Source organism: Amblyraja radiata, chromosome 29 (genome assembly GCF_010909765.2).
Source record: "Amblyraja radiata isolate CabotCenter1 chromosome 29, sAmbRad1.1.pri, whole genome shotgun sequence".
Taxonomy (NCBI): Eukaryota; Metazoa; Chordata; class Chondrichthyes; order Rajiformes; family Rajidae; genus Amblyraja; species Amblyraja radiata.
The window spans coordinates 34,548,981-34,576,916 of record NC_045984.1 but is presented as its reverse complement, the minus strand read 5'-3'; the positions used below and the strand labels follow the sequence as shown (position 1 = coordinate 34,576,916).

The following is a 27,936-nucleotide window of genomic DNA, read 5'->3' as shown; positions in this document are numbered from 1 at the left end:
ATTACTACTGGGCAGTGCATATTAAGAACATAATGTACTGGGCTGGATAGTTCCACTCAGCAGTTGGAGTGGATAAGAATGGAGAAAGAGGAGTGCTATCCGCACGATATAGGAACGATCCTGCTCTCACCGATAAAATTGAATAGTATAATATATAAGAAGAACCCAATTATTCACAATATAATAAGAATTTGGAAACAAATAAAAGTATCCTTGAAATTAAATAATTTATCAGTACTAACCCCACTATTGAACAACCCCGCATTCAAACCTTCTCTCATCGACAACACATATCAACAATGGGATAGACTGGGGATTAGGAAAGTAGGGGATATGTATGAATTGGGCAAACTGTTATCACTTCAACAATTAAAATTTAAATTTAAATTGAAGGATAATCAATATTTTAAATATATACAGGTATGTGACTTTATGAAGAAATATACACATAGATTTCAAACTATATTTTTAGACCCTTTAGAAGAAGCAATGAATATTAAGGCTGATTCACAAAAATTAATATCATACTTTTATAATAATATATTATATAGAGAATCACCCTCAACAGAAGCACTAAGGGAAGATTGGGAACATGAGCTAATGATAAAGATCTCGAAGGATAGATGGGAAAAGTATTTGATGAATACACATAACTGTTCTATTAATGCAAGACATAATTTAATTCAATTCAAATTATTACATAGACTATATTATTCAAAAACGAGGTTGAATAAATTTTATCCAAACGTCTCTCCCAGATGCGATAAATGTTTGTTTCAAAACGCTAATATAACACATTCAATTGTAGGATGTACAAAGTTGAATAAATTTTGGAGTGATATATTTGATATATTTACAAAGCTCTTCAAGTCAAGAATAGAACCCAAAATGGAATGGATTATATTTGGAATAATAGGAGAAGATACCAATTTAAATAAAGACCAAATTTTTTTTTTTAATTATGGGTTAATAATTGGAAAGAAATTGATACTTAAATTTTGGAAAAATACAACCATACCAACTGTTAAAATGTGGATTAGGAATATGATGGACATGGCACGCCTTGAAGAAATGAGACTCCGACTAATAGATAAATATGACCAATTCTTAAGGAGTTGGTCATATTCCTTTCATCGACTTTTTGGAATCATGTGATGCAGCGGTACCATAAGGATTGCTGATTTCAGTTCATGACGTGGATAGATCTACATCTCCGAATATAGATTTGAAAAATTCTCTTTTAAGGGGCCTTCTCTTCTATTTCTACTTTCCACTTTTTCTTTTTTCTTTTCTTTTTTATATACACACTTCACGTTTTTCTACTCTACCATCTATTTTTCCACTTTTTCCCCTTTCTATTGTTTTCTTTTTCTTGTCTTGCTTCCTTCCTTCTCATAACATAAAATTAGAGGTACATAGAATGGATTACGGTATGACATAGTTGGCACCTAAAATTAGGTGCCACTGTATTGTTTTGTACTGTATTAACTTCTAATAAAATAAACAAATAAAAATTTTAAAAAAAGAATTATCAATAACATTGGATATCTTGAACATACCAATTTATTATTCTTAAAGTCACATGCACTGAAGTTCACCAATCTAGTTAAATTTAACTGCACAAATCATGTACAAAACAAGAAATAATTTACTTCCTGGAAATATACAAAAACTGTTTATGGAAAGACAGGGTGGGTATAATTTGAGAGGGGAACATAATTTAAAAAAACTCAATGTCAGAACAACTCTTAAATGTATGTGCATAGCAATCTGTGGGGTGAATTTGTGGAATGGTCTGAAACAGGAGATAAAACTTAGCACAAACATAATTCAGTTTAAAAAGATGTACAAAAACACTTTTTTTAAAGGATATTGGGATAAGGATAGGTGATTGTGAGTGGGATATTTGTTATACCGATTGTATTGGGAAGGGTGATGGGTTGTATCTATGACTAAGAGATACTGTACAGTATATGAGGGTTTTTTCTTTTCTTTTTTCTTTTTTTCTCTTTTTGTATGGCTGTAAATATTTGATTAGTGTATAAATGTAAATAATTTGGTGTACATATAGCTGCTAAATTTGTATAAGATAATTATAAGCAGTTGAATAAGGGGTGGGAATTAATAAGCTTTGGCTTCTTCCTGCTCCTTTTCGGACACATACGATTTCATTTATTTGTAGATATTGTTTCTGACAATTTATAAATATTCTTGTTTTGTTTTTTTGTTTTTTGTATGTTGTTTCACACTTGCTTTTTATTCTTTTATTCTGTTCGAAATAAATAATTAAATTAAATATTTCACTCTTGCCGATAACTTTCTGCTAGGTTTTCTTTCCCCAGTGCTCTGGGTTATATAAGCAGTCCTGGTGACTGCATGTTATCTGGTCTTGGGCCATTAAATGCAGCCACAATTTGAGAGGATTGTTGCCGCAGATGATGAGAAAATTGACATAGTTGTCTCTGTATAACCTGACAAAACTGTGGTTTTGATTGAAGATTCTTCAGTGATAAGTTGAAAGTTTGCAGCATTGAAAGAAAATTACTTGGGCTGAAGACAACTCATTGGGAATAATATTCCAAGTATCGTAATGCAGAGTATTTGAATTCAATTTTATTTTGCCTTAAATTTCCAGGAATGTGTTTTCAATTAAAAATCTAGATTATAATGCCTACATTCATCATTTTGGGCTTGTCTGTGCTGACCTAATCTAACATTCAAGCAATACTGTGACTGATGCCAAGTTACCCTAAAAACTTTGTTTCTGGGATAATGTTGCTTGCTTCAGTGGTACTGAGAAGGGCAATTGTTTGCACAATAGAATTTTTAATAGAAAAAAAAACTTGTTCTAATATAAACAACAGTTGGTAACAGATATTAAGTAAATTAAGTTACACATCTATTTGCAGCGTTTGGTATAACTGACAAGGAGCATTGAGTGCACTTTGCTAAAGAATTACTACATCTGTAGCAATGAGTTTCTTGCTCTACCTGCACTTGATCCGCAGTCTTTGTTATTAATGAAAAAAAATTGACGCCTTTTGTCTGTTGACATTGGCAACTCTTTGGTAGCAAAAACAGAAGGCAGATTACTATCTAAATGGCATCAAGTTGGGAAAATGGGAAGTACAATGGGATCTGGGGGTTCTTGTACATCAGGCTATGAAAGTAAGCATGCAGGTACAGCAGTCAGTGAAGAAAGCGAATGGCATGTTGGCCTTTATAACAAGAATCGAATATAGGAGCAAAGAGGTCCTTCTGCAGTTGTACAGAGCCCTAGTAAGACCACACCTGGAGTATTGTGTGCAGTTTATAAGGTTAATTCCCGGGATGGCGGGACTGTCATATGCTGAGAGAATGGAGCAGCTGGGCTTGTACACTCTGGAGTTTAGAAGGATGAGAGGGTATCTCATTGAAACATATAAGATTGTTAAGGGCTTGGACACACTAGAGGCAGGAAATATGTTCCCGATGTTGGGGGAATCCAGAACCAGGGGCCACAGTTTAAGAATAAGGATTAAGCCATTTAGAAGAGAGACGAGGAAACATTTTTTCTCACAGTGAGTGATGAGTCTGTGGAATTCTCTGCTTCAGAGGGTGGTGGAGTCAGGTTCTCTGGAGAGCTAGATAAGGCTCTTTAAAAATAGCGGAGTCGGGATATGGGGAGAAGGCTGGAACGGGGTACTGATTGGGGATGATCAGCCATGATCACATTGAATGGCGGTGCTGGCTCGAAGGCCCAAATGGCCTACTCCTGCACCTATTGTCTATTATCTATTATTATCTATTATCTTCTGGAATTGAGTTCAACATCCTTTCCCCATGGCCTTTGTAGTTATAACTTCATATCTGGTGTGCCATCTTTATTTGACTTGGATCTTCAGTATTGCCTTCTTTTAGAACATGAGTATTTCACCAATAGTTGTGCCGACCTAAACAGCAACCTCTGGTGACCTTGCCCACCACCCAAGGTTTCCATGAGGTCACCGGAGGTTTTAGTCACTCTCCCTAATGGTCGAAAGTGGTTTCCGCGTGGTCGAGGCTTCATCTAGGTTGCTGCTATTTTTTTCATCATGATTAAAACCGGCCTCGACTAAAAATAGGTTGCCGTTTTAAAAATCGATAATTTTTTAGTCGCAGGTCTAGTCGAAGCCAGTTTTCTTCATAGTCGAGGAAGGTTTTCAACATATGCATGGGAGGTGGTAGGAGGTTGCAGGTCACCTCGACCTTGATTTTTTTTTGGGTGGCGGGCAAGGTCACCAGAGGTTGCTGTTTAGGTCTCCTAAGTGGGGCTTTAGCGTGGCAAGGATTGCAGCTATTGAATCAGTGACAAGGGAAAATCAAGCAAATTCTCCTTTTATTTGCTAGATCACAAAAGACGAGCCAAAATGGGTGCTTCCAGCATTTTAATACCAGCTGAGAAACGTTTCCTTCTTCATATGTTGATACTTTTGTTTTTGCCATAGCAGCGTGAAGAGAAACAGCAGAACCATAAAATGCTTAAGGAAGAGCGGGAGCGTGCAAGAGAAGAGGCCAAACACGCCAAAGAGCGTGCAAAAGAAGAAGCAAAGAGGAAAAGGGATGATGAAAAGGAACAGAAAGACAAGGAGAGGAAAGAGAAGAGAGAGAAAGAAGAAAAGGAGAAAGCAGAGAAGTTAAGATTAAAGGAGGAAAAACGGAAAGAAAAACAAGATGCATTAGAGTATGTAGCCTATCCATTGAACACGTTAAAAATTACAATTGTTGGGTTTTGTCTAAAAATCCAAGTCAATTTGCATGAGAAGTGCAACAATCGCACTTTACTGGATATGTAGTTTGTTTATTTCAGATGTTGATGCAGAATGTAATGTTACCATGGAGCAAAATAAACCAACTGGATACAGAATTGGCCACGGTAGGAAGCAGAGGGTGGTGGATGTTTTTTAGATTTGAGGCCTAAGATTTGAGTTTGCCTCGGGGATTGGTGCTGGGCCCATTACTGTTTGTCATCTATATCGAGGATTTAGATTAGAATATAGGTCTGATTAGTAAACTTGCAGATGAAACTAAAATAGAGGTTTTAGGGGTTTTAAAACAAAGATGGTTATCAAGAATTGCAGCAAGATCTTGATCAGCTGGGCAAGTGGGCTGAGGAATGGCGAATGGTGTTTAATTTAGATAAGTGTGAGGTGTTGTATTTTGGGAAGCTCAACCAGGGCAGGACCTTCCCAGTGAACAACTACATAGTTCCCTGAAAATGGCACATTGGCCATCTTATGAAGATGTATAAAATCATGCGGGGAAAGCATAAGTTGAATGCACAGTCTTTTTCCCACGGTAAAGACTGGTTTAAGGTGAGGGTGGTTGGGATTGGAACCAGAGGGGAAATTGTTTCACACAGAGGGTGGCAGGTATATGGTACAAGCTGCCAGCGAAAGTAGTTGAAGTGGTTACAATAGCAGCTTTAAAAGACATTAGGACAGCTGCGTCAGCTGGAAAGATTTGGAGGATTATGTGCCAAATACTGGACTAGCTTAGATGTGGCATCTTGGTTGGCTTGGATGAGTTGGGCTGAAGGGACTGTTTTTGTGTTATGATACTGTGGCTACCCTTTCATCAGTTGTATCTCCACCTGTGAAGAGATGGTGGCTTGATTCCTTTATCATGTATCTGTACACTGGATGGCTCGATTGTAATCATGTATTGTCCTGCCGCTGACTGGTGAGAATGCAACAAAAGCTTTTCACTGCCCCTCGGTAGATGTGACAATAAGCTAAACTGAATTGCTTCATATAGTGTGCATAAAGCCTCTGTTCTTTAGTGAAGTGTTAGACGAGGTTGTGTACTTTGATTCATGGTGCAATTTGAACCCACAATCCTACTGAATGTACAGAACCTGATACCAGCGCTGCTAGTTTGAATATCATTCTTTTTTTCCTCTTTAGTATATTAACTGACCATTACTTGTTGTTTTTAATTTGTCGATATGGATGTAAAATATCTAATATTTTACAGGGCCAAATTGGAAGAAAAGAAAAAGAAGGAAGAAGAGAAACGGTTAAAAGAGGAAGAAAAGGTAAAAATAACAATATTCTAAATTTCTTTGGCTTTCCCTGATAATTTTGCAGCTCTTTGCTCTATATACCTAATTTTCTTTGCCAAAGTATTAGCATTCTGCCATCTTGGATATTGGCTGCATTGACAAATAAACCACTCCTCTGCTCATCCCCTGGCCCCATCTTTATGCAAGTCTAACAGAGTGCATGATCACAGTTGTCGTCAACACATTACAATGAAGGGAAATGCTTCTTTGGAGAATTTGCAAAGACTGGAGAATCTTGTTCATGAGGTGAGAGTGGGTAGGTTAGAATTGATATTCACTCATTTAAAAGAAACCAGCATAGTAATGCACAAGATAGACACAGGCAGCATCTCTGGAGAGAAGGAATGGGTGACGTTTCGGGTTGAGACCCTTCTTCAGTCTGAAATGGGTCTCGACCCGAAACGTCATCCATTCTTTCTCTCCGGAGATGCTGCCTGTACCGCTGAGTTACTCCAGCTTGTTGTGTCTATCTTCGGTTTAAACCAGCATCTGCAGTTCTTTCTTACACAAAGTAATGCACAAAATATGAAGCCAAATGGTGAACACGAATAACTGAAGTCTTTTTGTTTGGGTGTGGTGCATGGATTTAACATAATTGATAGAAGGATTGGGGGGGTAGGGGGGGGTGGTGAAGAGGTGGTTGTTGGAAATAAATTGATTTTTATCCATGTTAAGAGTTGGAACTCACTAATTGAAAGGGTGATAGAATCAAAACTCCATATCTCACACAACATAGAAACATAGAAAATAGGTGCAGAAGGAGGCCATACGGCCCTTCGAGCCAGCACCTCCATTCATTGTGATCATGGCTGATCGTCCCCTATCAATAACCCGTGCCTGCCTTCTCCCCATATCCCTTGACTCCACTAGCCCCTAGAGCTCTATCTAACTCTCTCTTAAATCCATCCAGTGACTTGGCCTCCACTGCCCTTTGTGGCAGGGAATTCCATAAATTCACAACTCTGGGTGAAAACGTTTTTTCTCACCTCAGTCTTAAATGACCTCCCTTTATTCTAGTACCTACATAAGCATTTGAATTGCTATTACCAAAATATTGAAACTGATGCTCTGTTTAGATTGTAAAATTAATCGTAATGCAGTAATGAATTCGTTTCTAATGGTAACTTCTGAAGTATACACGTCAAATATGATTGCAGCGTTTGAAGGCAGAAAAAGTGAAGGAAATTTCAGAAATAACTAGATTCTTCCAAAAACCAAAGGCTCCACAAGCCCCAAAGGTAAGGGATATTTTTTTAGACTTGAATACTTTTTTTTATCTGAAACCAATTATCTCTTGTACAAACCAAGTATAAGGGCATTTTTGCCACTGGTTCATTAATACCCTATTCTCGTAGTTATTTAAAAATATATGTTATTCACAGGCTTCAAAGAGTTTTTTTATGTGTGTTCCATTTTACCTCAACCATGTAAGAAGGGAAACAAATTTTCCTGGTGATGTATCATTTCAACTGTCATTACATAGTAGGAATTTTGCAATAATTGTGTCATCTTGTGTGTTTTCACTCTTCAGAATATGCTTTTGATCTAGCTGCAGGATTCCATCTTTTATCTTCTGGAGGGAAACTTTGTTTGCCTCTTCTTGAAGTATAGAATGGAAAGATCAAAAATTAAAATCTAAAACTTTTGAAGCAAGATTAGTTATCAAGATAATGTTTCTCTTAACTGCCCTCTTCATCCATCATTTCAACCAACAAAACTTCTCCGGATTGAATTAATACAGGGGGTACTTTATGCTTTGGTTCTGGTAATCAAGAAATATAGCATAATATTTAACTACTGGTAGCAATGCAAAGGAAAAAAAACTTGTTTTAATAAATTTAGTAATTAAGACTGAACTATCCAAGTTTTTTGAGTGGGGTAGAGAAGTTTTGATTATGCATGCACTGATGAGATGGTAGAAAATCTGAAATATTAATATACCTGTTGATGGGAAAAGAGACTGCAGTACAAACTAACAAAAAGTAGATATATGGTTGATGCCAAGAGAGAATGATCAAATCACAAAATGGACTTCCTAATAAAGACACAAGAGTTGAAATCTAGTTGAAAAGCTTGTAGCTAAATTGGGGATGTTTCGACCGATGAGTCAAATGGTCCTGCTGACCTGTAATTGTCACATGCAAATTGGCTGACATAGTCCGTAAACCTTTTAGAATTAAACTTTGTGAATATTTGCCAACAGGATGTTCATCTGATTGCACTTTGTGGCAATTCCACTGTCTTCCCCAGATATTGTAACGTGCACTTTGCTGGATATTACTACTGAGGAAATTCTTTGGAAGAGTTTTCTGTTTTATTCTGTAGTGAATGCTGATGAATCATCAAGAATTGTATTATCCATTTGTCTTCCATGGAAACTTCTTGGTGTGCAGAATTGAATCCTTTAATTGTCAAAGAGTCATACAGCGTGGAAATGGGCCCTTTAGCCTAACTTGCCCACGCCAACCAACATGCCCCATCTACACTAGTCCCACCTGCCTGTGCTTGACCCCTATTCCTCTAAACCTATCCTATCCATGTACCTGTCCAAATGATTCTAAAAAGTTACAATTTGTACCTGCCTCAACTACCTCCTCCAGCAGTTTGTTCCATACACCCACCACACTTAGTGCGGAGCAAAAAGTTACGCCTCAGGTTCCTATTAAATCTCCTTGAACCCCCCTCCCTCACCTTTCACCAATGCTCTCTGGTTCTCAACTCCCCTACTCTGGGCAAAAGACTGCATTTACCCGATCTATTCCTCTCATTATTTTAATACATCTCTATGAGCACCCCTCATCCTCCTATGCTCCTACGAATAAAGTCCTAGCCTGCTCAACCTCTCCCTATAGCTCAGTCCCTCCAGTCCTGGCAACATTCTCATCAATCTTCTCTGCACCCTTTCCAGCTTGGCAACAGTTCCTATGACATGGTGACTAAAACTGAACATGATACTCTAAATCTAGCCGCACCAACTGTCCTCCCAACTTCTATACTCAATGCTCTTAATGATGAAGGCCAATGTGCTGTAAGTCTTTTTGACTCGCCGATCTACCTGTGATGACATTTTCAAGGAACTATGTAACTGCACTCTTAGATTCTAACTGCTCTCCCCAAAGCCCTACCATTTACTGTGTAGGTTCTGCCCATGTTAGACTTCCCAAAATTCAATACCTCCCATTTCTCTGTATTACTTTCCATGAACCATTTCTCAGCCCACCTTCCCAACCAATTAAGATCCTGCTGCAATTTTTGGCAACCATCTTCACTATCTAAAATAGCATCCACTTTTGTGTCATCTGCATATTTGCCAATCTTGCCGTGCACGTTCTTGTCCAAATCATTGATATAGATGACAAACAGCAATACGCCCAGCACCAAACCCTGAGGCACACCACTTGTTACAATCCTCTAGACAAAAAAATAACCTTCCACCATCACCCACTGCTTCCATCCATTAAGCAATATTCTAACCATTTAGCTCTCTCTCCTTGAATACCATGCAATCTAATTTGTCCCATTTGTCTTTCATAAAGCATTCTTTCTCATCTGTGTCAGCCTCTGGGACAGAATTTATCAGAATGCTTACTAAATCTGATTCCATTAAAAAATGTTTTGCTTGGATCCTTTCTCTATCTCTAATGATTTTGTGTATTTGACAAGTAGCCATATTTCCTTTAATATTAGAATGAGCAGTACATGGAAACTGAATACTCAAACAATAGTTACACACCACTGAGGATATTGCCATTGTATGTGTAATCTCATTCTGCACCTGTAACTAGAAGTGCATCTGTTCCACAGACTCTAGCTGGATCCTGTGGAAAGTTTGCTCCTTTTGAAATCAAAGAACACATGTTCCTTGCTCCAACAAGTCGGCTATACTTAGATCAAGAAGTTCTGGAGCGATTAGATGAGTTGCTGGAACATCAGAGTTTCAGTGCTAATTACTTCAAAGAATTGCACACCAAGAAGCCCAGAACATCTGGCCCAACAAGCCCCAAAATAAACATCACCGAATGCAGTTCATGCAGGTAAAAATCAAATTGCCACGTTTATCATTATTTTGCTTTGGAATAAGTAGGAGACCAGTGAATTGATATGAAATGTTTTCAAGTTTGCAGAAGATAGGTGAAGGGGCGGGTAGTGTCGCGCAAGCAGGGATTTTGCAGAAGGACTTGGACAAGTTGGGAGAGTGGGCTAAGAAGTGGCAGTGGAGTCACGCATTTGGTACTAGGAATAAAGGCGTAGACTATTTTCTAATGGGAAGATAATTCAGAAATCGGAGGTGCAAAGGGACTTGGGAGTACTGCTGCAAGATTTCCAAAAGGTAAATTTGCAAGTCGAATCGGTAGTTAGAAAGGCAAATGTAATGCTGGCGTTTCTTTCGGGAGGACTAGAATATAAAAACAGGGATGAAATGCTGTGGCTTTGAGGCACTGGTCAGAATGCATTTGCAATATTATGAGCAGTTTGGGCCACATATCAAAGGAAGGATGTGCTAGCGTTGGAGGATCCAGAAGTTTACGGGTATGATCCCCGGGTTCACTGGTTAAAGTATGATAAGAGTTTGATGGCACTGGGCCTGTACTCGCTGAAGAAGGATGAGGGGGAACTTCATTGAAACTTACTGAATAGTGAAAGGCCTGGAGAGTGAATGTGGATGTGGAGAGGATGTTTCCACCAGTGGGAGAAAGTCAGGGATTCATTGTCACAGACGGCTGTGAAGGCCAAGTCGATGGATATTTTTAAGGCGGAGATTGACAGATTCTTGATTAGTAAGGGTGTCGGGTTATCAGGAGAAGGCAGGGGAATGGGGTTGAAAAGGAAAGATAGATCATGTATGATTGAATGGCGTAGACGGCGGGCTGAATGACCTAATTCTGCTCCTATAGCATGAACTTTTCTCCATCCTATAATTAAACTAAGCTGATCATGAACCGATTGCTCTTAAATACAATTTTTTTTCTGAAATACAAGCAATTTTTTTTTTATCAATCATATCTAGTCCTTTTTATTAATTGAATCCTTTTTATTTCCACATTTGTTGAAGATGATTTTAAGTGCCAACACTTGTTCATTCCATCATCTTACCAAGATCTCTTGCAAGTCCCTTTTAGTACTTAAAATTAATTTGCAATGTTTCTGTCAGTTTGCAAATTTGACACTATTTTCAGTTGTATGTCTATCCTTGTGTGGTTAACAGAATCCACTTTTGTGTAATTTGCCCTTTGCCTGATTCAAAAAAAGGCGCGGAGTGGTCGATTTGTTGCCTTACATCGCTTTCAGCCCAGTGACCCAGATTTGATCCTGACTACGGGTGCTGTCTGTACGGAGTTTGTATGTTCTCCTTGTGACAGCATGGGTTTTCTCTGAGATCTTCGGTTTCCTCACACGCTCCAAGGACGTACTGGTTTGTAGATTAGTTAGCTTGGTATAAATGTAAATTGTATTTAGTGTGTGTAGGATGGTGTTAATAAGTGGTCATGTGATTGGAGCGGAATTAGGCCATTCGGCCCATCAAGTCTCCGCCATTCAATCAAGGCTGATCTGCCTCTCCCTCCTAACCCCATTCTCCTGACTTCTCCCCATAACCCCTGACACCCGTACTAATCAAGATTCTATCTATGCCTTAAAAATATCCATTGACTTGGCCTCCACAAACTACTGTGGCAAAGAATTCCACAGATTCACCACCCTCTGACAAAATACATTTCTCCTCATCTCCTTCCTAAAGGAAAGTCCTTTAATTCTGAGGCTATGATTTCTAGTTCTAGACCAAGGGTCGGCAACTTGTTCATTCCGAAATCCTAAATCATCCGGCCCGCAGGCGTATTTTTTTTTTTCAATTCGTTTTCACGACCTGGGAACCGTAGCCAGTCCCGGGGACGTGAGCTGATCTGGCAACTGCAGCGAGTCCCAGGGTACGTAGGCGACCTGGGCGCTACAGCCAGTCCCGGGGCAGGTGAGCCGACCTGGGAACTGCAGCCTATCCCGGGGACGAGAGCTGATCTGGGGACTGCAGCTATTCCCGGGGAGGCAAGCAGATCTGGGACCTGCAGCTAGTGACCTGGGAACTGCAGCTAGTCCCGGGGCACGCAGGCAACCTGGGCGCTACAGCTAGTTCCGGGGACTAGAGATGATCTGGGAACTGCAGCTAGTCCCCGGGCACGCATTTGACCTGGACATTGCAGCCAGTCCCAGGGCAGGCGAGCCAATCTGGGAACTGCCTGTCTGGGGGACGAGAGCTGATCAGGGAACTGCAGCTAGTCCCGGGGCACGCAGGCGACCTGTGCGCTACAGCCAGTCCCGGGGTAGGCGAGCCGACCTGGGAACTGTAGGCAGTCCCGGGGCAAGCTCATCAGCACATCCTTCCTTAACTATGGTGCCCAAAATTGCTTATAATACTCCAAATGTGGCCAGCGGCTTATTGGGGATGTGCAAGGATCGCTAGTCAGCGCGGACTTGGTGGGCCAAAGGGCCTGTTTCCGCGCTGCATCTCAAAATTAAACTAAACTATACACCAGTATATCTTTACTTGTCTATCCGTATGTTGCATTCCCTCCATCTCCAGAGCTGTATAACTTCTCTGCCAAAAGCTGCAGACCCATGATTTCGATTTTTCTAATATCGTTACCAAATTTGTCCCAGACTGGGGGGAATTAACAGATGGGTAGATAGAGGCCAATCAATAAATACTTATTCTGAGAGACATGGGAATTGGCTTGTTCCGGACTTTTATGGTGCTATTTGTAACATAATTCTGAAATTATTCACAAAGCATTGTTTTTGTTTGATACATAAAAGTCACAGTTAATGTCAGATCATTTTGGTTTAATTTGCATATTGAAAATCATCCCTAGTTACAAGTGGAATTTGGTTTAGAAGTAATAAGAAGAAGGGTCTTGACCCGAAGCCTCACCCATTCCTTCTTTCCAGAGTTGCTGCCTGTCCAGCTGAGTTATTCCAGCATTTTATGTCTATCTTCAGCATAGTATCTTTAGCAAATGGATTGGTGACGTTTTAGGTCAGGGCCCTTCGTCAGATTGATTGTAGGGGGATCTGGAAGCTAGAACAGACCAGAACAAATCAGGGCTGGCAACAGATGACCTCAGGCAGGAAGGTTCCCTGATGTGGAAAATGGCGGCGGCGGGAATTTCAAATTAACAACGGTCCCTTACCGCGAATCGGCTTCATCTCCTTCAATTGCCGACTGCGGTATATTTTCATCCCGGACGTGGTATTGATCTACCACTTGTCGTGGGACCACTGGAGGGTCACTCCAGTTGAGGTGGTCTGTGGTCTTTTTTGGCCATTTTCGGCCGTTGAACGATCGTCCCCCTGCGGCCTATACAGCTATCCGCCAGAACCGCTAGAATCCCTGCACGCTGCCCGGAGAGGACGCTGGCGTTGACTGTTCGCCGCTTCTCCGCCCGCTGTTCCCCCCCCCCCCCCGCCGTCTGTTACCTACCTGTTAACTGTTACCTACCTGCCTGTGCCTGTGCACCATCGACGCTGGACACCTGCACCATCGACGCTGGACACCTCCTGTGCCTGTTCTCCATCGATGCTGGATGCTGGGCACCTCCTGTGCCTGTGCACCATCGACGCTGGACACCTCCCTGCTCCAGCTGGATCATCTCTGCACCCGCACCGCTGGACAACCTCTCTGCATCTGCACCGCTGGACACCCTCTCTACACCTGCACTGCTGGACAACCTCTCTGCACCTGCACTGCTGGATACTCTCTGCACCCTCATCACTGGACTACCTCTGCACCCTCATCACTGGACTACCTCTACACCTGCTCTGCTGGACAACCTATTTGCTCCCTCAATTGCTGGACACCTCGCTGCATCTGCATTGCTGGTCAACCTCTTTGCTCCCTCACTGCTCGACACCTCGCTGCACCCGCTCTGCTGGACAACCTCTCTGCTCCCTCACCGCTGGATACTCTCTCCACCTGCACCTGTACCGCTGGACACCTCTCTGCACCCTCACCATCATGCTCAAATACTCAACTCTGCAGATGGCTGGTTTCTGCAACAACCACATCCCATCCTGCATCCAGGTCGTTAAACAGCTTGGACTTCTGCGTCGACCCCGTTACATCCACAGAGGCTCTCGGCGCAGGCGTGTTTGCTTCAACCACGGACATTCCATTCCATCCGTCTGCTCACTACCACGCTCTGCCCCCCCTCAACCGCGTCACCCCCCACCCCAGCTGACCGCACGCACTGTCAACCGGGACAACCTCAGATCTCTCCAGCCTGCCCCCATCCTTCCACCCTTTCACAATGCCAACTTTGCCCTCCTCAACACCAGGTCACTCAACAACAAAGCCCTTGCCCTCCATGAACTAATCCTTGACAACATTCTGGACTTCCTTCTGCTCACTGAGACCTGGCAACAACCCAATGTCTTCTTCTCCCTCAATCAAACATCCCCACCTGGATTTAATTACATTTCCAAGCCCCGCCCCTCCCGCCATGGAGGTGGCCTAGCTGTTATTTTTAACCAGAATTTTCGTATCACTGAACTCACCTTCCCCCCAGTAGCATCATTTGAATTCCTCGCCTTCAAAGCCCTTTCCTCCATGACAGTCATCCTCATTTACCGGCCACCTAAACCAAACCCCTCCTTCCTATCTGACTTCACTGAACTCCTCACACTTGCCTCATCCCTCTCCTCACGTCTGCTGCTACTTGGTGACTTAAATATTCACATGGACTCCCCCACCTGCAAGCTTGCATCTGAATTCGCCTTTTTACTGGACAGCTTCTCTCTCACTCAGCACGTCACCTTTCCCACCCATGACAAAGGTCACATCCTTGACCTGGTCTGCTCCACAAATCAACCGGTACTCGACCTCCATCCTTGCCTCTTCCCCCTCTCTGATCATAAGCTTATACGGTTCACCATCCCTTCTCCGACACCTCGCCCCCGCTTCCTCCGAGAAATCACCTTCCGTAATCTAAAATCCATTGATTCCCACCATCTCTCTGACCTGCTCTCCACCACTCTCCCCCTGGACTCAACCCCCATCTCACCTGCTGATCTCACAAACCATCTCAACCCCACCTTGTCTACCTCCCTCAACACTCTGGCCCCCCTCAAAACAAGAACCGTAACTTTCAACACATCCTCACCCTGGTACACACCTGCACTTCGTAAACTGAAACAGACTGGTCGCCAACTCGAACGACTTATAAAGAAATCATCTCTCACAGTCCACCTTGAAGCTTACAAACTCCACCTCACTGACTACAAAGATGCCCTCATTGCTGCAAAATCTGCCTACCTCTCCTCCATATTCACCGATCCCTGCCTAAACCACAGAACCCTCTTCTCCACAGTGGGCAACCTCCTCAAGCCTCGAGCCAACACTCTCCCTACCTCTACTCCGGATCTCTGCAACTCATTCCTCCACTTTTTCGCTGATAAAATCAGCACCATCTATCAATCTTTATCCCCTGTACCCGACTCCCCAGCATCTACTCCACCACCTACCAAGGCCCCTCCTTTCAACATCTCCACTGACCTCCTTACCCCTCCTCCACACTGCTTCCTCTCCCAGTTTGACCTGGTCACCCCTATTGAAATCTCCAAACTCATCAGCTCTTCCAAACCCACTACCTGCTCCCTCGACCCTCTCCCCACTCCCCTGTTGAAGTCCTGCCTCCCCGTTCTCTGCCCCTACCTCACTAATCTCTTCAACTCCTCATTGTCCCAAGGAATTGTCCCCTCCGCTTTCAAAACTGCTGCCGTTACACCAATCTTAAAGAAACCTGGTCTTGATCCCTCCTCTCTCATTAACTACCGCCCAATCTCAAACCTCCCCTTTCTTTCAAAAACCCTGGAGCGTATCGTTGCGTCGCAACTTCATTCCCACCTCCTTGCGTATAACCTACTTGAACCCCTCCAATCTGGCTTTCGCCCCCTCCATAGCACAGAAACTGCTCTCCTCAAGTCCTCAACGACCTCCTCACCTCTGCTGACACTGGTTCCCTCAACATCCTCATCCTCCTCGACCTGAGCGCAGCCTTCGATACAGTGAACCATAACATCCTGCTCACCAGACTCAAAGACCTCGGCATTGAAGGCTCTGCACTCAGCTGGCTCCGTTCCTACCTTTCCAACAGATCCCACTTCATCTCTCTCCACAACCACACCTCTGCTACAGCCGCAGTCACTCAAGGCGTTCCCCAAGGCTCCGTACTCGGCCCCCTCCTCTTCATCATCTACATCCTCCCCCTTGGTCAGATACTCCGCCACTTCAATCTGGACTTCCACTGTTACGCTGATGACACCCAGATTTACCTTGGCACCAAATCCCCCCATAACCCCCCGTCTCCCATATCAACTCCTGTTTGTCAGCTATAAAAACCTGGATGCAACATAATTTCCTCAAACTCAACAGCGATAAGACAGAATTCCTCCTCATAGGCTCCAAAGCCACACTCAGCAAAATCAATAACCCCACTCTCACCATCGACAGCACCACTATCTCCCCATCTCCCCAGGCCCGCAACCTTGGCGTGATCTTTGATTCCACCCTCTCCCTTGAGCCTCACATCCGCCATGTCATTAAAACCTTCTTTCATCTCCGCAACATCGCCAAACTCAGACCCTCTCTCACACCGCCTGCTGCTGAAAGACTCATCCATGCCTTTATCTCCTCCCGACTGGACTATTGCAACTCACTTCTCCTTGGCATCAGCTCCACCTACATCAACCGACTCCAACTGGTCCAGAACGCAGCCGCCCGACTCATCACCCACACCAAATCCTGGCATCACATCACTCCAGTCCTCAAAAAACTTCACTGGCTTCCCATCTCCCACCGGATCACCTACAAAATCCTGGTCCTCACCTACAAAGCCCTCCACCATCTGGCCCCCCCATATCTCACTGACCTCCTCTCCCCCTACCAACCCTCACGGTCCCTCAGATCCACATCAGCCGGTCTCCTCTCCATCCACAAGTCCAACCTCCGCAGTTTTGGGGACAGAGCTTTCTCCAGGGCAGCTCCCAGGCTCTGGAACTCCCTCCTCCAACTGATCCGCAATTCCGTGTCCCTCACCATCTTCCAGTCCCGCCTCAAGACCCATCTCTTCACCTCTGCCTATCCTTAGCCCCACGTCCCCGTCCCTTTTCATCTGTGCATTAATTGCCTCATACTGTGTTTTGTATTGAATTCTGTCTTTACTTTGTGTACTAGTCATGTCTCTACTATTTATTTCATTCCCCTTACATGTTTTTCCTCTACATGCTCAATTTTTGTAAGGTGTCCTTGACTCACTCAGCCATGATCATATTGAATGGCGGTGCAGGCTCGAAGGGCCGAATGGCCTACTCCTGCACCTAATTTCTATGTTTCTATGAAAGGCGCCCATAAATAAAATGTATTATTATTATTAGAACAAATCAGGGCTGGCAACAGATGACCTCAGGCAGGGAGGTTCCCTGATGTGCCAATTTGTTGGCTTAGTGCGGTGTGATCCCAAGAGGGATGCATTGTTGCAAACTATGGAACTGGGATATCAGTAGTTGCTGTCTTACAGCGCCAGAGACCTGGTTCCTGAGACCGCATTCCTGATTACAGGTGCTGTCTATGGAGTTTGTACGTTCTCCCCGTGACCTGCGTGGGTTTTCTCTGGGTGCTCCGGCTTCCCCTCACACCCCAAAGACGTTCAGGTTTGTTGTTTAATTGACTTCGGTGAAATTGTAAATAGTCCCGTGTGTGTGTGGGATCGTGTTAGTGTGCGAGGATCACTACTTCCACACTGCATAACTAAACTAAACTAGAGAATTCAACGTTCATACCACTGGGTTGTAAGCTACCCAAGCAAAATATGAGGTGGTGCTCCAATTTGCGTGCGGCCTTACTCTAGCAATTGAGGCGGCCCAGGACAGGGAGGGCAGTATAAGAATCGGAAGGGGAATTAAAATGATTAACAACCAGTAGATCTAGAAGACCTTGGTGGACCAAGTGCAACTGTTCGGCGAAGCGGTCAAAACTGTAAAAGTACATTGCTAAGATGATAAGGATAACGTTATTAATCGTTGTTACAGCTGTGTATAGAGAGACAGAAAAATAGGTGCAGGAGTTGCCCATTCGGTCCTTCGAGCCAGGACCGCCAATCAATATGATCATGGCTGATCATCTCAACTCAGTACCCCGTTCCTGCTTTCTCCCCATATCATTTGATTACTTTAGCCCCAAGAGCTAAATCTAACTTTAACTCTTTTGAAAATGGGCAGGGTTTAGGGTTGCAATGAATAATTAGCATCTGAACAAATCTGCCATCTACATAATCTACATTCATGTCCAAATTGGTGTTAATTTTGGTTTATCTTTTTAAACAGTGATGTGATTGTGATAGACACCAATTCAAGTAGTGGGACCATTGATAGGAAGAAATTATGCAGGATGAAGCTGCTGCAGTTTCGAGAAAATCACCGTCCTGCCTATTGGGGGAGTTGGCAGAAGAAGAGTGCAAAGGTGAATCCCCGGAATCCTTTTGCTAAAGATGAGGTAAGGAAGATGGAGCGATAAATGAAATAATCACACATAATTGGAGACTTCTCCTGCAATTCCCAACCTTTAAGTCTTTGAAGATAATGTCACACACTTGAAAGTTGCCTATTTGCATTAATTGGATGGTTAATTCTGCTAGGAATAAAATATAAGTTGTAGCAATAACAACGATTGATTGCAGCTTTGCCACGTTCCAGGTGAACATTTAAAGCAGGGGTCGGCAACCTTGTCCTGCATAGGGACCAGGACGCATGTCTGTGAGCGGATGGCAGGCATCAAATCACGTGTTCACAGAAGGTAGACATAAATGCTGGAGAAACTCAGTGGGTGAGGCAGCCTCATGCAATCCTTGCATGTCTCACCCGCTGAGTTTCTCCAGCATTTTTGTCTACCTTCGATTTATCCAGCATTTGCAGTTCTTTCTTAAACGTGTTGACAGAAGGTGCGCGGCCGTGCCGGCGGCTTTGCGCAGGATGCGGTACAGCCAGAGCTCGGCATTCGGCGGGCCGGATGATTACGGAGGGAAAAATCCACCTGCGGGGTGGATGATTTCGGGTTACGGGTCATATTCGGCCCGGGAGCCGTAGGTTGCTGATCCCTGATGTAAAGCAACGTTCACTGACGGTGAGTGGCTTGTTATTAAAGACAAACTGTTATAGAAAATATACCACCAGGAGGCGCCGCTCAAGTCGACTCAAGAGAGTTTATTGTCATGTGTTCCAGATAGGACAATGAAATTTTTGCTTGCTGCAGCATAACAGAATATTGTAGGCATAAATACAGAACAGATCGGTGTGTCCATATACCATAGAATATATATATAATAGGTTGTGGGGAAGAAGCTGTTCCTGAACCTGGATGTTGCAGATTTCAGGCTCCGGTACCTTCTACCTGATGGCAGCGGAGAGACGAGTGTGTGGCCAGGATGGTGTTGGTCCTTGATGATGTTGGCAGCCTTTTTGAGGCAGTGACTGCGATAGATCCCCTCGATGGTAGGGAGGTCAGAGCAGATGATGGACTGGGCAGTGTTTACAGCTTTTCGCAGCCTTTTCCGCTCCTGGACGCTCAAGTTGCCGAACCAAGCCACGATGCAACCAGTCAGCATGCTCTCTATTGTGCACCTGTAGAGGTTCGAGAGAGTCCTCCTTGACATACCGACTCTCTGTAATCTTAGGAAGTAGAAGCGCTGATGCAGGGCTCTCGCTTAACTTTTTTTCCCTGTTGCCAGCCGGGCAACCTTGACAGCTTTTTAGGTTGCCAACTTACAGTTTAGGTGGTCATTTAAGACGATTTGCATGAAGCGTGTGATAATGTGCTTGGACGAAGTGCGTAGTTACCAGTTGGAATTATGCTCAATGAAGCATTCACATATTATGTTCAAGAAGGAACTGCAGATGCTGGAAAATCGAAGGTAGAGTGCTGGAGAAACTCAGCCGGTGCAGCAGCATCTATGGAGCGAAGGAAATAGGCAACGTTTCAGGCCAAAATCCATCAGTCTGAAGAAGGGTTTCGGCCCGAAACGTTGCCCATTTCCTTCGCTCCATAGATGCTGCCGCATCCGCTGAGTTTCTCCAGCACTTTTGTCTACATTCACATATTATTTCTGCTTCAAATAAAGTCACAAACTAAACATATTCACCAATCAAGACATTATATATACCGCAATGACATGCAGCAAAATGATAATACAATATCTCAACTCTTTTTACATATTGCAATTGATGCAAGCATATTTAAGAGGGAGTTAGGTGTGGCCCTTGTGGCTAAGGGGATCAGAGGGTATGGAGAGAAGGCAGGTACGGGATACTAGTTGGATGATCAGCCATGATCATATTGAATGGCGGTGCAGGCTCGAAGGGCCGAATGGCCTACTCCTGCACCTAATTTCTATGTTTCTATGTTTTCTGTGAAGGACTGAAAATTACCATGACATGGCCATAGCATGGGTCGTTATTGCTATTGGCACAGAAACACTCTGGCTTCCCACATAATTTATCCATAACAAAATATACGGGTTGCAAGGAAATTTCTAAAGGCATTTTATGATAATAGCTGTTAAAACCGATTATACCCATCTGACAGGTTAAACATTACACTAACTGACAAGAGATGGCCAAAGGACATAACTGCAGCAAATGTTCTTTTGGTAATATGTTTAATGGTGTCAAAACAAATAATAACATTGGGAATTAAAACACATTTGATTGCATTCCGTTATCAAACATAGTCAATGTTCGCTCTGAAGACCATGAAGCACAATAGGGTCAGGGGGTGTGTGAATCAGTGCGGGGTGGATAGATATGGCGGGGCGGGGGGGGGGGTTGAGAAGGCAATCGGTGCGGAATGGATGGATTGAGGCAGGTGAATTAGTACGTGTTGGTTGGAGTATGTAAAATTGTGAGGGGAGATGTCAGTGGTGTTGAATGGGGGGGATCAGTACGGGAAGGATGGGGGGGGGGGATCAGTACAGGATGAATGGGGGTAGACAAAAATGCTGGAGAAATTCAGCGGGTGAGCAAGCATCTATGGAGCTAAGGAAATGGGTGGGCGGCGCGACTCGCGTCGCAGCGGCCTCTGCAGTCCGTCTGTCGTTTTTTTTTTTTTTGTCTCGTTTGTATGTAGTTTAAATTTTTTTTTTAAAACTGGGTATGTGTGTGGGGGGGGGGACTTAAAAAAATCTTTCCCCTGCATGGAAAACCCGACCTTTTCTCTGTCGGGTCTCCGTTGTCGTTGGGGCCGAGCACCGTGGAGCGGCCTCCAACCGGAACGACCTGGGGCTCACCCACTGAATTTACCCACGGACTTACCCACCATCGTGGAGCTGGCCGAGTTCGGGGCGGTGGTGGCGCGCTGCTGCGACCCGACCCAGGAGATTCGGAGGCTTACCGCAGGCCTGGTAGACAGTAACACCGGGAGCCCGCGGGTCCTTGCTGGGAGACCGCTTTTCGGGGCTTCCGCAATGGCGACTTCTCCCGCCCGAGTTGCGGGGTTGAGGATGACCTGGAGCGGGGCCTTACATCGCCCGGCGCAGCTTTAGAATTGCCGCGGGACTTATTTACCATCGTCCGCCGGGGGCTTTGACTCTTGACATCGGGAGGAGAACGAGGAGTGCAGGGGAGAGATAAGACTGCCTTCGATCACAGTGAGGAGGAGATTCACTGTGATGGATGTTCGTGTAAATTGTGTTGTGTCTTGGTTCTTCTTGTTTGTATGACTGCAGAAACCAAATTTCGTTTGAACCTCTGGGTTCAAATGACAACAAATAAATTGTATTGTATATGCAACGTTTCGGGTCGAGACCCTTCTTCAAACTGTTCCTCCCATTCTTCTTGAATGGGGGGGATCAGTACAGGATAGATTGGGGGGGGTCAGCACAGGATGAATGGGGGGGGATCAGTACAGGATGAATTGGGGGGGGGGTCAGGACTGTGGATCGGAGGATCTGTGCAGGATGAATGGGAGATCACTACAGGATGAATGAGGGGATCAGTATAGGATGAATGAGGGGATCAGTACAGGATGCATGAGGGGATCAGTACAGGATGCATGAGGGGATTAGTACAGGATGAATGGTGATCAGTAAAAGATGAATAGGCAGATCACTACGGGATGGGTGGGGGTATTGGTGCAGGGTAAATGGAGGATGGGTCAGTACGGGATGAAGGGTGGATCAGTGCAGTATGAATGGGGGGAGAAGTGCAGGATGGATGGGAAGGGGGGTCAGTACAGGATGAATTGGATGACCAGTGTAGGAGGGGTGGGGGGTGTGGCAGGAGAATCAATGCGAGGTGGGTAGGGTGATGAATAGATTTGGGGGGGGGGGGGTTGATGGGGAGGGGAGCACAGGGGATGTCAGCGAGGACTGAATAGAGGAGGTGGGATGGAGAGGAAGGGTCCCAGGATTGGAGGGGGGGGGTACAAGAGAGAGGGTGGGGTGGAAGGTGCAGAGGAGGTGGGGAGGTAGGAAGGTCAGCGCTCCTCGGACAACATCGCCCCGCTGCCTTGGCCGTCCCTGTCCAACGCCAAAGTGCAGCCGCCTCCTCACCACCGCCCCTCCTCCGCCAGCCGACAGGAAGCTCAAAGATCCTATAGCTATAGGGTCTGTCGTGCAGCTGCTTCAGACGGCGGAAGGAGGCCTCCGCCTCCCTCCTCCCGGCCTCGGCGTGCGGAAGGGTTGTATTGAAAGCGCCGTTGGCGGATTTGCAAGCAGTGGCCGTTATCAGGGCGATAGCGGTCGCTGCTTGCAAATCCGCCAACGGCGCTTTCACAACCCCTCTTGCATGCCGAGGCCGGGAGGAGGGAGAGAGAGGGAAGTTCCTTCCGCCGGGAGGGGGAGGCGGCGGAGCCGCTACTGCGACCGCTGTTGCAGTTCGGGGCCGACACTTCGTTACCATGCATCTAGTATCTTTGCCCCACAATCAAAGATACTAGACGAATACAGCCGCCGACACGAAACGTCACATTCCTATTCTCCAGAAATGCTGCCTGAACCGCAGAGTTACTCCAGTTTTTTGTGTCTATCGGTATAAACCAGTATTTGATTGCCAAGCCGGGCAAAATGAGTCGGCATTTAGGTTGCCCGGCTGCACTTTGAGTGGTCAATGGCACCCGGGCAACCTCTAATTTCGAGCCCTGTGATGTGCTTACTTTATAATTGCATCAGTGTTCTGGGACCAGGAGAGATCTTTGGAAATATGCACACCCAGGAATTTGAAGTTCTTGACCCTTTCCACCATCGACCCGTTGATATAAACGGGACTGTGGGTCCCCATCCTACCCCTTCCAAAGTCCACAATCAGTTCCTTGGTTTTGCTGGTGTTGAGAGCCAAGTTATTGTGCTAGCACCATTTGGTCAATCGGTCGATCTCACTTCTATATTCTGACTCGTCCCCATCAGTGATACGTCCCACAACAGTGGTGTCGTCGGTGAACTTGATGATGGAGTTCGCACTATGTCCGGCTACGCAGTCATGAGTATAGAAGGAGTACAGCATGGGGCTGAGCACACAGCCTTGAGGTGCTCCCGTGCTGATTGTTATCGAGGATGACACATTTCCACCGATACGGATGACTGTGAATGAGGAAGTCGAGGATCCAATTGCAGAGGGATGCGTAGAGACCCAGATCTGAGAGCTAGGTAACTAGCTTGGAGGAGATGATTTTTTTTTTTTAATTTCAAAATAGACTTTATTCAGGTAAATCTGAGAGCTAGGTAACCAGCTTGGAGGAGATGATTTTTTTTTTTTAATTTCAAAATAGACTTTATTCAGGTAATTTCGTTGTCTCTGTACTGTACACTGACAATGACAATTAAAATTGAATCTGAATCTGAATCTGAATCGGATACTATACATGAACCGTGCAAAAAAATCATCAGTCATGTGGCCCACTGGCGTGGAATCCCTTCCTTTATTTTGAGTGGCGTCTCCACCACAGCCTGTCCCCCATGTCCAGCAGCTGAAGGACCCTGGGATGAGGATAGGTGATTGTGTGGGATATTTGTTATACTGATTGTATTAGGAAGGGTGATTATAGGGTGATGGGTTGTATATATGACTAAGAGATACTGTATAGTATATGAGGATTTTTTATTTTATTTTTTATTTTTTTGTATGGCTTTGTAAATATTTGATTAGTGTATACATGTAAATAATTTGGTGCACATCTAGCTGCTGGTATATGTTTAGCTGCTAAATTTGTATAAGATAATTATAAGCAGTTGAATAAGGGGTGGGAATTAATAAGTTTTGGCTTCTTCCTGCTCCTTTTCGGACACATACGATTTCATTTATTTATACATATTGTTTATGACACTTTATAAATATTCTTGTTGTTATTTTGTTTTTCGTATATTGTTTCACACTGGGCTTTTATTCTGTCCGAAATAAAGAATTAAATAAATGGATAGCTAAATAAATAGAAGTTCTTGAATTTAAGGATTGGGGTGGAGGGGAACTGCAGTAGCCATGGTCAGATCCTTGAAGTACTCCTTGGGCTTTTATTACAATTAGTAATAGTCATAAAGCGTGGAAACAGGTCCTTTGAGCCAACTTGCCCATGCTGACCAACGTGCCCCTTCTATGCTAATCCCACTTGCCTGCATTTGGCCCATATCTTTCCAAACCTGTCCTATCCATGTATCTGTCCAAATGTTTGTTTTTAAACAATGTGATTATACCTGCCTCAACTATCTCCTCTTACCTATATCCCTTTGTGTTTTTTGTTTAAAGTTGCCCTTCAGGTTCCTATTAAATCTTTCCCCTTTCACCTCAAACCTCTGTCCTCTGGTTCTCAATTTCCCCTACTTTGGGTAAAAGACTGTGCATTTACCCATCTATTCCTCTCATAATCGTATATACCTCTATAAAATCACCCCCCGTCCAGGAATAAAGTCCTAGCCTGCTTAACCTCTCCCTATAGCTCATGCCCTCGAGTCATGGCAACATCCTTGTAAATCATCTCTATCCTTTCCAGCTTGACATCTTTCCTATGTCATGGTGATCAAAACTAAACATAATACTGTAAATGTAGCCTCACCAACGTCTTCTATAACTGCATCATGACCTCTCAATTTCCATACTCAAACGCAGGAGGATGAGGATGATCTTATGGAGGTGTACAAAACCCTGAGAGCCTAGATTGAATAAATACAGTCTTTTGCATTCAAAATCAAAATCGAGAACCAAAGGAGGGAGGGGGAGGGGGGGGGGGGGGTGAAATTTATAAGGAACCTCAGCGGGAACTTTTCCACAAAGGCTGGTGGGTGTCTGGAACGACCTATCGGAGGAGGTAGTTGAGGCAGGTACTCAGGTCCTCGTCTCGCCCACTAGTGGATATTTTAATCCAGGATAAAATGATATGAGTGAAAAACATACCATAAGAATGCATAACCTCCACATAACCTGGGATTTAGTAGGCATAGGGAATTTGCCTTAGGAAAATCACAATTAAGGACTGTTGTCTAAGAGTACAACCCCTCAATAATGCTGTGGTCACCTATAACACCGGTCATTTTTTTAACAATACAAAGCGCAGTGTCGTATCTTGTGGGTAGACAAAAATGCTGGAGAAACTCAGTGGCTGAGGCAGCATCTATGGAGCGAAGGAAATAGGCAACGTTTCGGGTTTAGACCCTTCTTCAGACTGATGTGAAGGAGGGGGAGGGGGCGGGAAGAAGAAAGGAAGGCGGGGACAGTGGGCTGAGGGAGAGCTGAGAAGGGGAGGAGAAAGCAGGGACTACCTGAAATTGGAGAAGTCAATGTTCATGCTGCTGGGGTGTAAACTGCCCAAGTGAAATATGAGGTGCTGCTCCTCCAATTTACGGTGGGCTTCACTCTGGCCAGGACAGAAAGGTCGAATTCGGAATGGGAGGGAGAGTTGAAGTGCTGAGCCATCGGGAGATCAGGTTGGTTATTGCGAACCGAGCGGAGGTGTTGGGCGAAGCGATCGCCAAGCCTACGCTTGGCCTCACCGATGTAGAGCAGCTGACACCTAGAGCAGCGGATGCAATAGATGAGGTTGGAGGAGGTGCAGGTGAACCTCTGCCGCACCAGGAAAGACGGCTAGGGCCGTTGAATGCATTCAAGGGGGGGAGGTAAAGGGACAAGTGTAGCATTTCCTGCGGTTGCAAGGGAAAGTGCCAGGAGAGGGGGTGGTTTTGGTGGGAAGGGACGAATTGTGTCGTATCTTGTGCTACTTTGTCAGTTGTGCCTGGAAATCAAAAATGGCAAAGGCTCATTTGGTACCAGATTTCATTGGCAATAACATTATTTCTTGGGCTCAAGTAATTCTGCTGGCTTTTGGAACAGTTGCATGGTACAGGCGAAGTAAGTTGAAAATCTGAATTGTGCTATGATGTGCTATTAATATGATTAGTCTTTCTGAAAGCAAACAAAATGAGTTGTTTTGCGAATATAGAATTCATAGAATACTTTGGCAGATTCTTTCTTGATGTAATTATACAATGTAATGTAATAATGGAGAATTGTAAAATGAAGGGAAAATGTGTTACTTGGTTTTGCTTTAAATCAAGTGAAAAACATTTGTATTTTATTGATATAATAACAAGGGAGTTGATTTTGCAATGTAATTATTTGCCAGTATCAAAATTGAAGTTTGATTTTGCAATTTAATTATTTGCCAGTATCAAAATTGAAGTTTGAAGCAATTAAAGCTATTTTAAATCAGAGTGTGAATTTTAATTTGTTCCTTCAACAGTTACTGGATTATGAAGTGGACAGTGATGAAGAGTGGGAGGAAGAAGAACCTGGAGAATCTCTCTCCCACAGTGAAGGAGTTAGTACTGACTTTTGAGTGTCATTTGATGATATCTTGCATAATATATTCATTAATATTTACTCACATTCTACTTTTTTGTAATTGGAAAAATTATGTCCTGTTGGAACAATTTTATACATATTTTACCATTTTATATCAGTGGATCATAGAAATTGCACCTAATCGTCTTCCTGGGCAAGAGAACTGTTCTGTTAGTGCAGAAAAATGTATGTAACTTGGAGTTTCTTTGTGTCTAATCTAGATTGTATTCTCTGGAACATTAAAGGTTCAGTGGAGACCTGATAGAAGTATATAAAATTGAGAGGTATCAATAGAGTAGATGGTCAAAGCCCTACCCCAGCTGCAAAGCCCAGGGTGGATATTACAGTCTACAGGTCATTATTCTAAGGTCGGAGGCGGAATGTTTAAGCAAAAAGTTATTTTTTGCATGGAGTGGTAGGTTCCTGGACTCGCTGCCAGGGGTGATGGTGAATGCAGATGCGATAGTATCTGTTTCAGAGTCTTAGATGCCGATATACACTGATATGCAGGCATTGGAGGGACACGGATCATTTGTTGGCAGAGGAGATTGGGTTTTTCTTGGTATCATGTTTGGCACAGTCATTGTAAGCTGAAGGGCCTGTTCAGTGCTGTACTGTTCTATGAATTGGAAAACACTGCACTGATAGGTCAGTACAGATCTTTGTTAGAATTACTTATGGTACAGATATGAACTACGGATTGAAAACATGCCACACCGAGGGAGTTGCTTTTCCATGGAATGTTGGATGAGTTTAAACCTGTACCAGTTGCTATGGGTGATAAGAAAAGTCAGTAGCGAGTTAATCTCTTAGTAAGGATCCAGTAAATCAATAACAAAATATCCTGGTTTCGACAAATTTAACTTGCAGCTGTGAATCTGGCACAAAAGCATAGGTCCAACTTGAGAAATTTGCAAATCTTTTAAAATAAAATCTGCAGATGCTGTAAATCTGAAGTTTAAACAAAATGCTGCAAATCTTTTGGATTGATGACC

General features: G+C 43.9%; 1 protein-coding gene across 4 annotated transcripts in view; it reads left to right on the top strand.

Annotated features, from left to right (window-relative positions):
• chaf1a (chromatin assembly factor 1 subunit A) overlaps positions 1-27,936 on the top strand; it is a 77,033-nt gene that overhangs the window by 30,617 nt on the left and 18,480 nt on the right. For 3 of the 4 annotated variants that reach the window (XM_033047286.1, XM_033047283.1, XM_033047287.1), the window contains 6 exons: positions 4,467-4,702; positions 5,995-6,055; positions 7,240-7,320; positions 9,887-10,116; positions 18,452-18,620; positions 26,841-26,918. In XM_033047286.1, coding sequence (XP_032903177.1) covers positions 4,467-4,702; positions 5,995-6,055; positions 7,240-7,320; positions 9,887-10,116; positions 18,452-18,620; positions 26,841-26,918 — 855 coding nt within the window. The remainder of the gene's footprint in view (positions 1-4,466; positions 4,703-5,994; positions 6,056-7,239; positions 7,321-9,886; positions 10,117-18,451; positions 18,621-26,840; positions 26,919-27,936) is intronic. The other variant, XM_033047285.1, reaches the window with a different exon arrangement.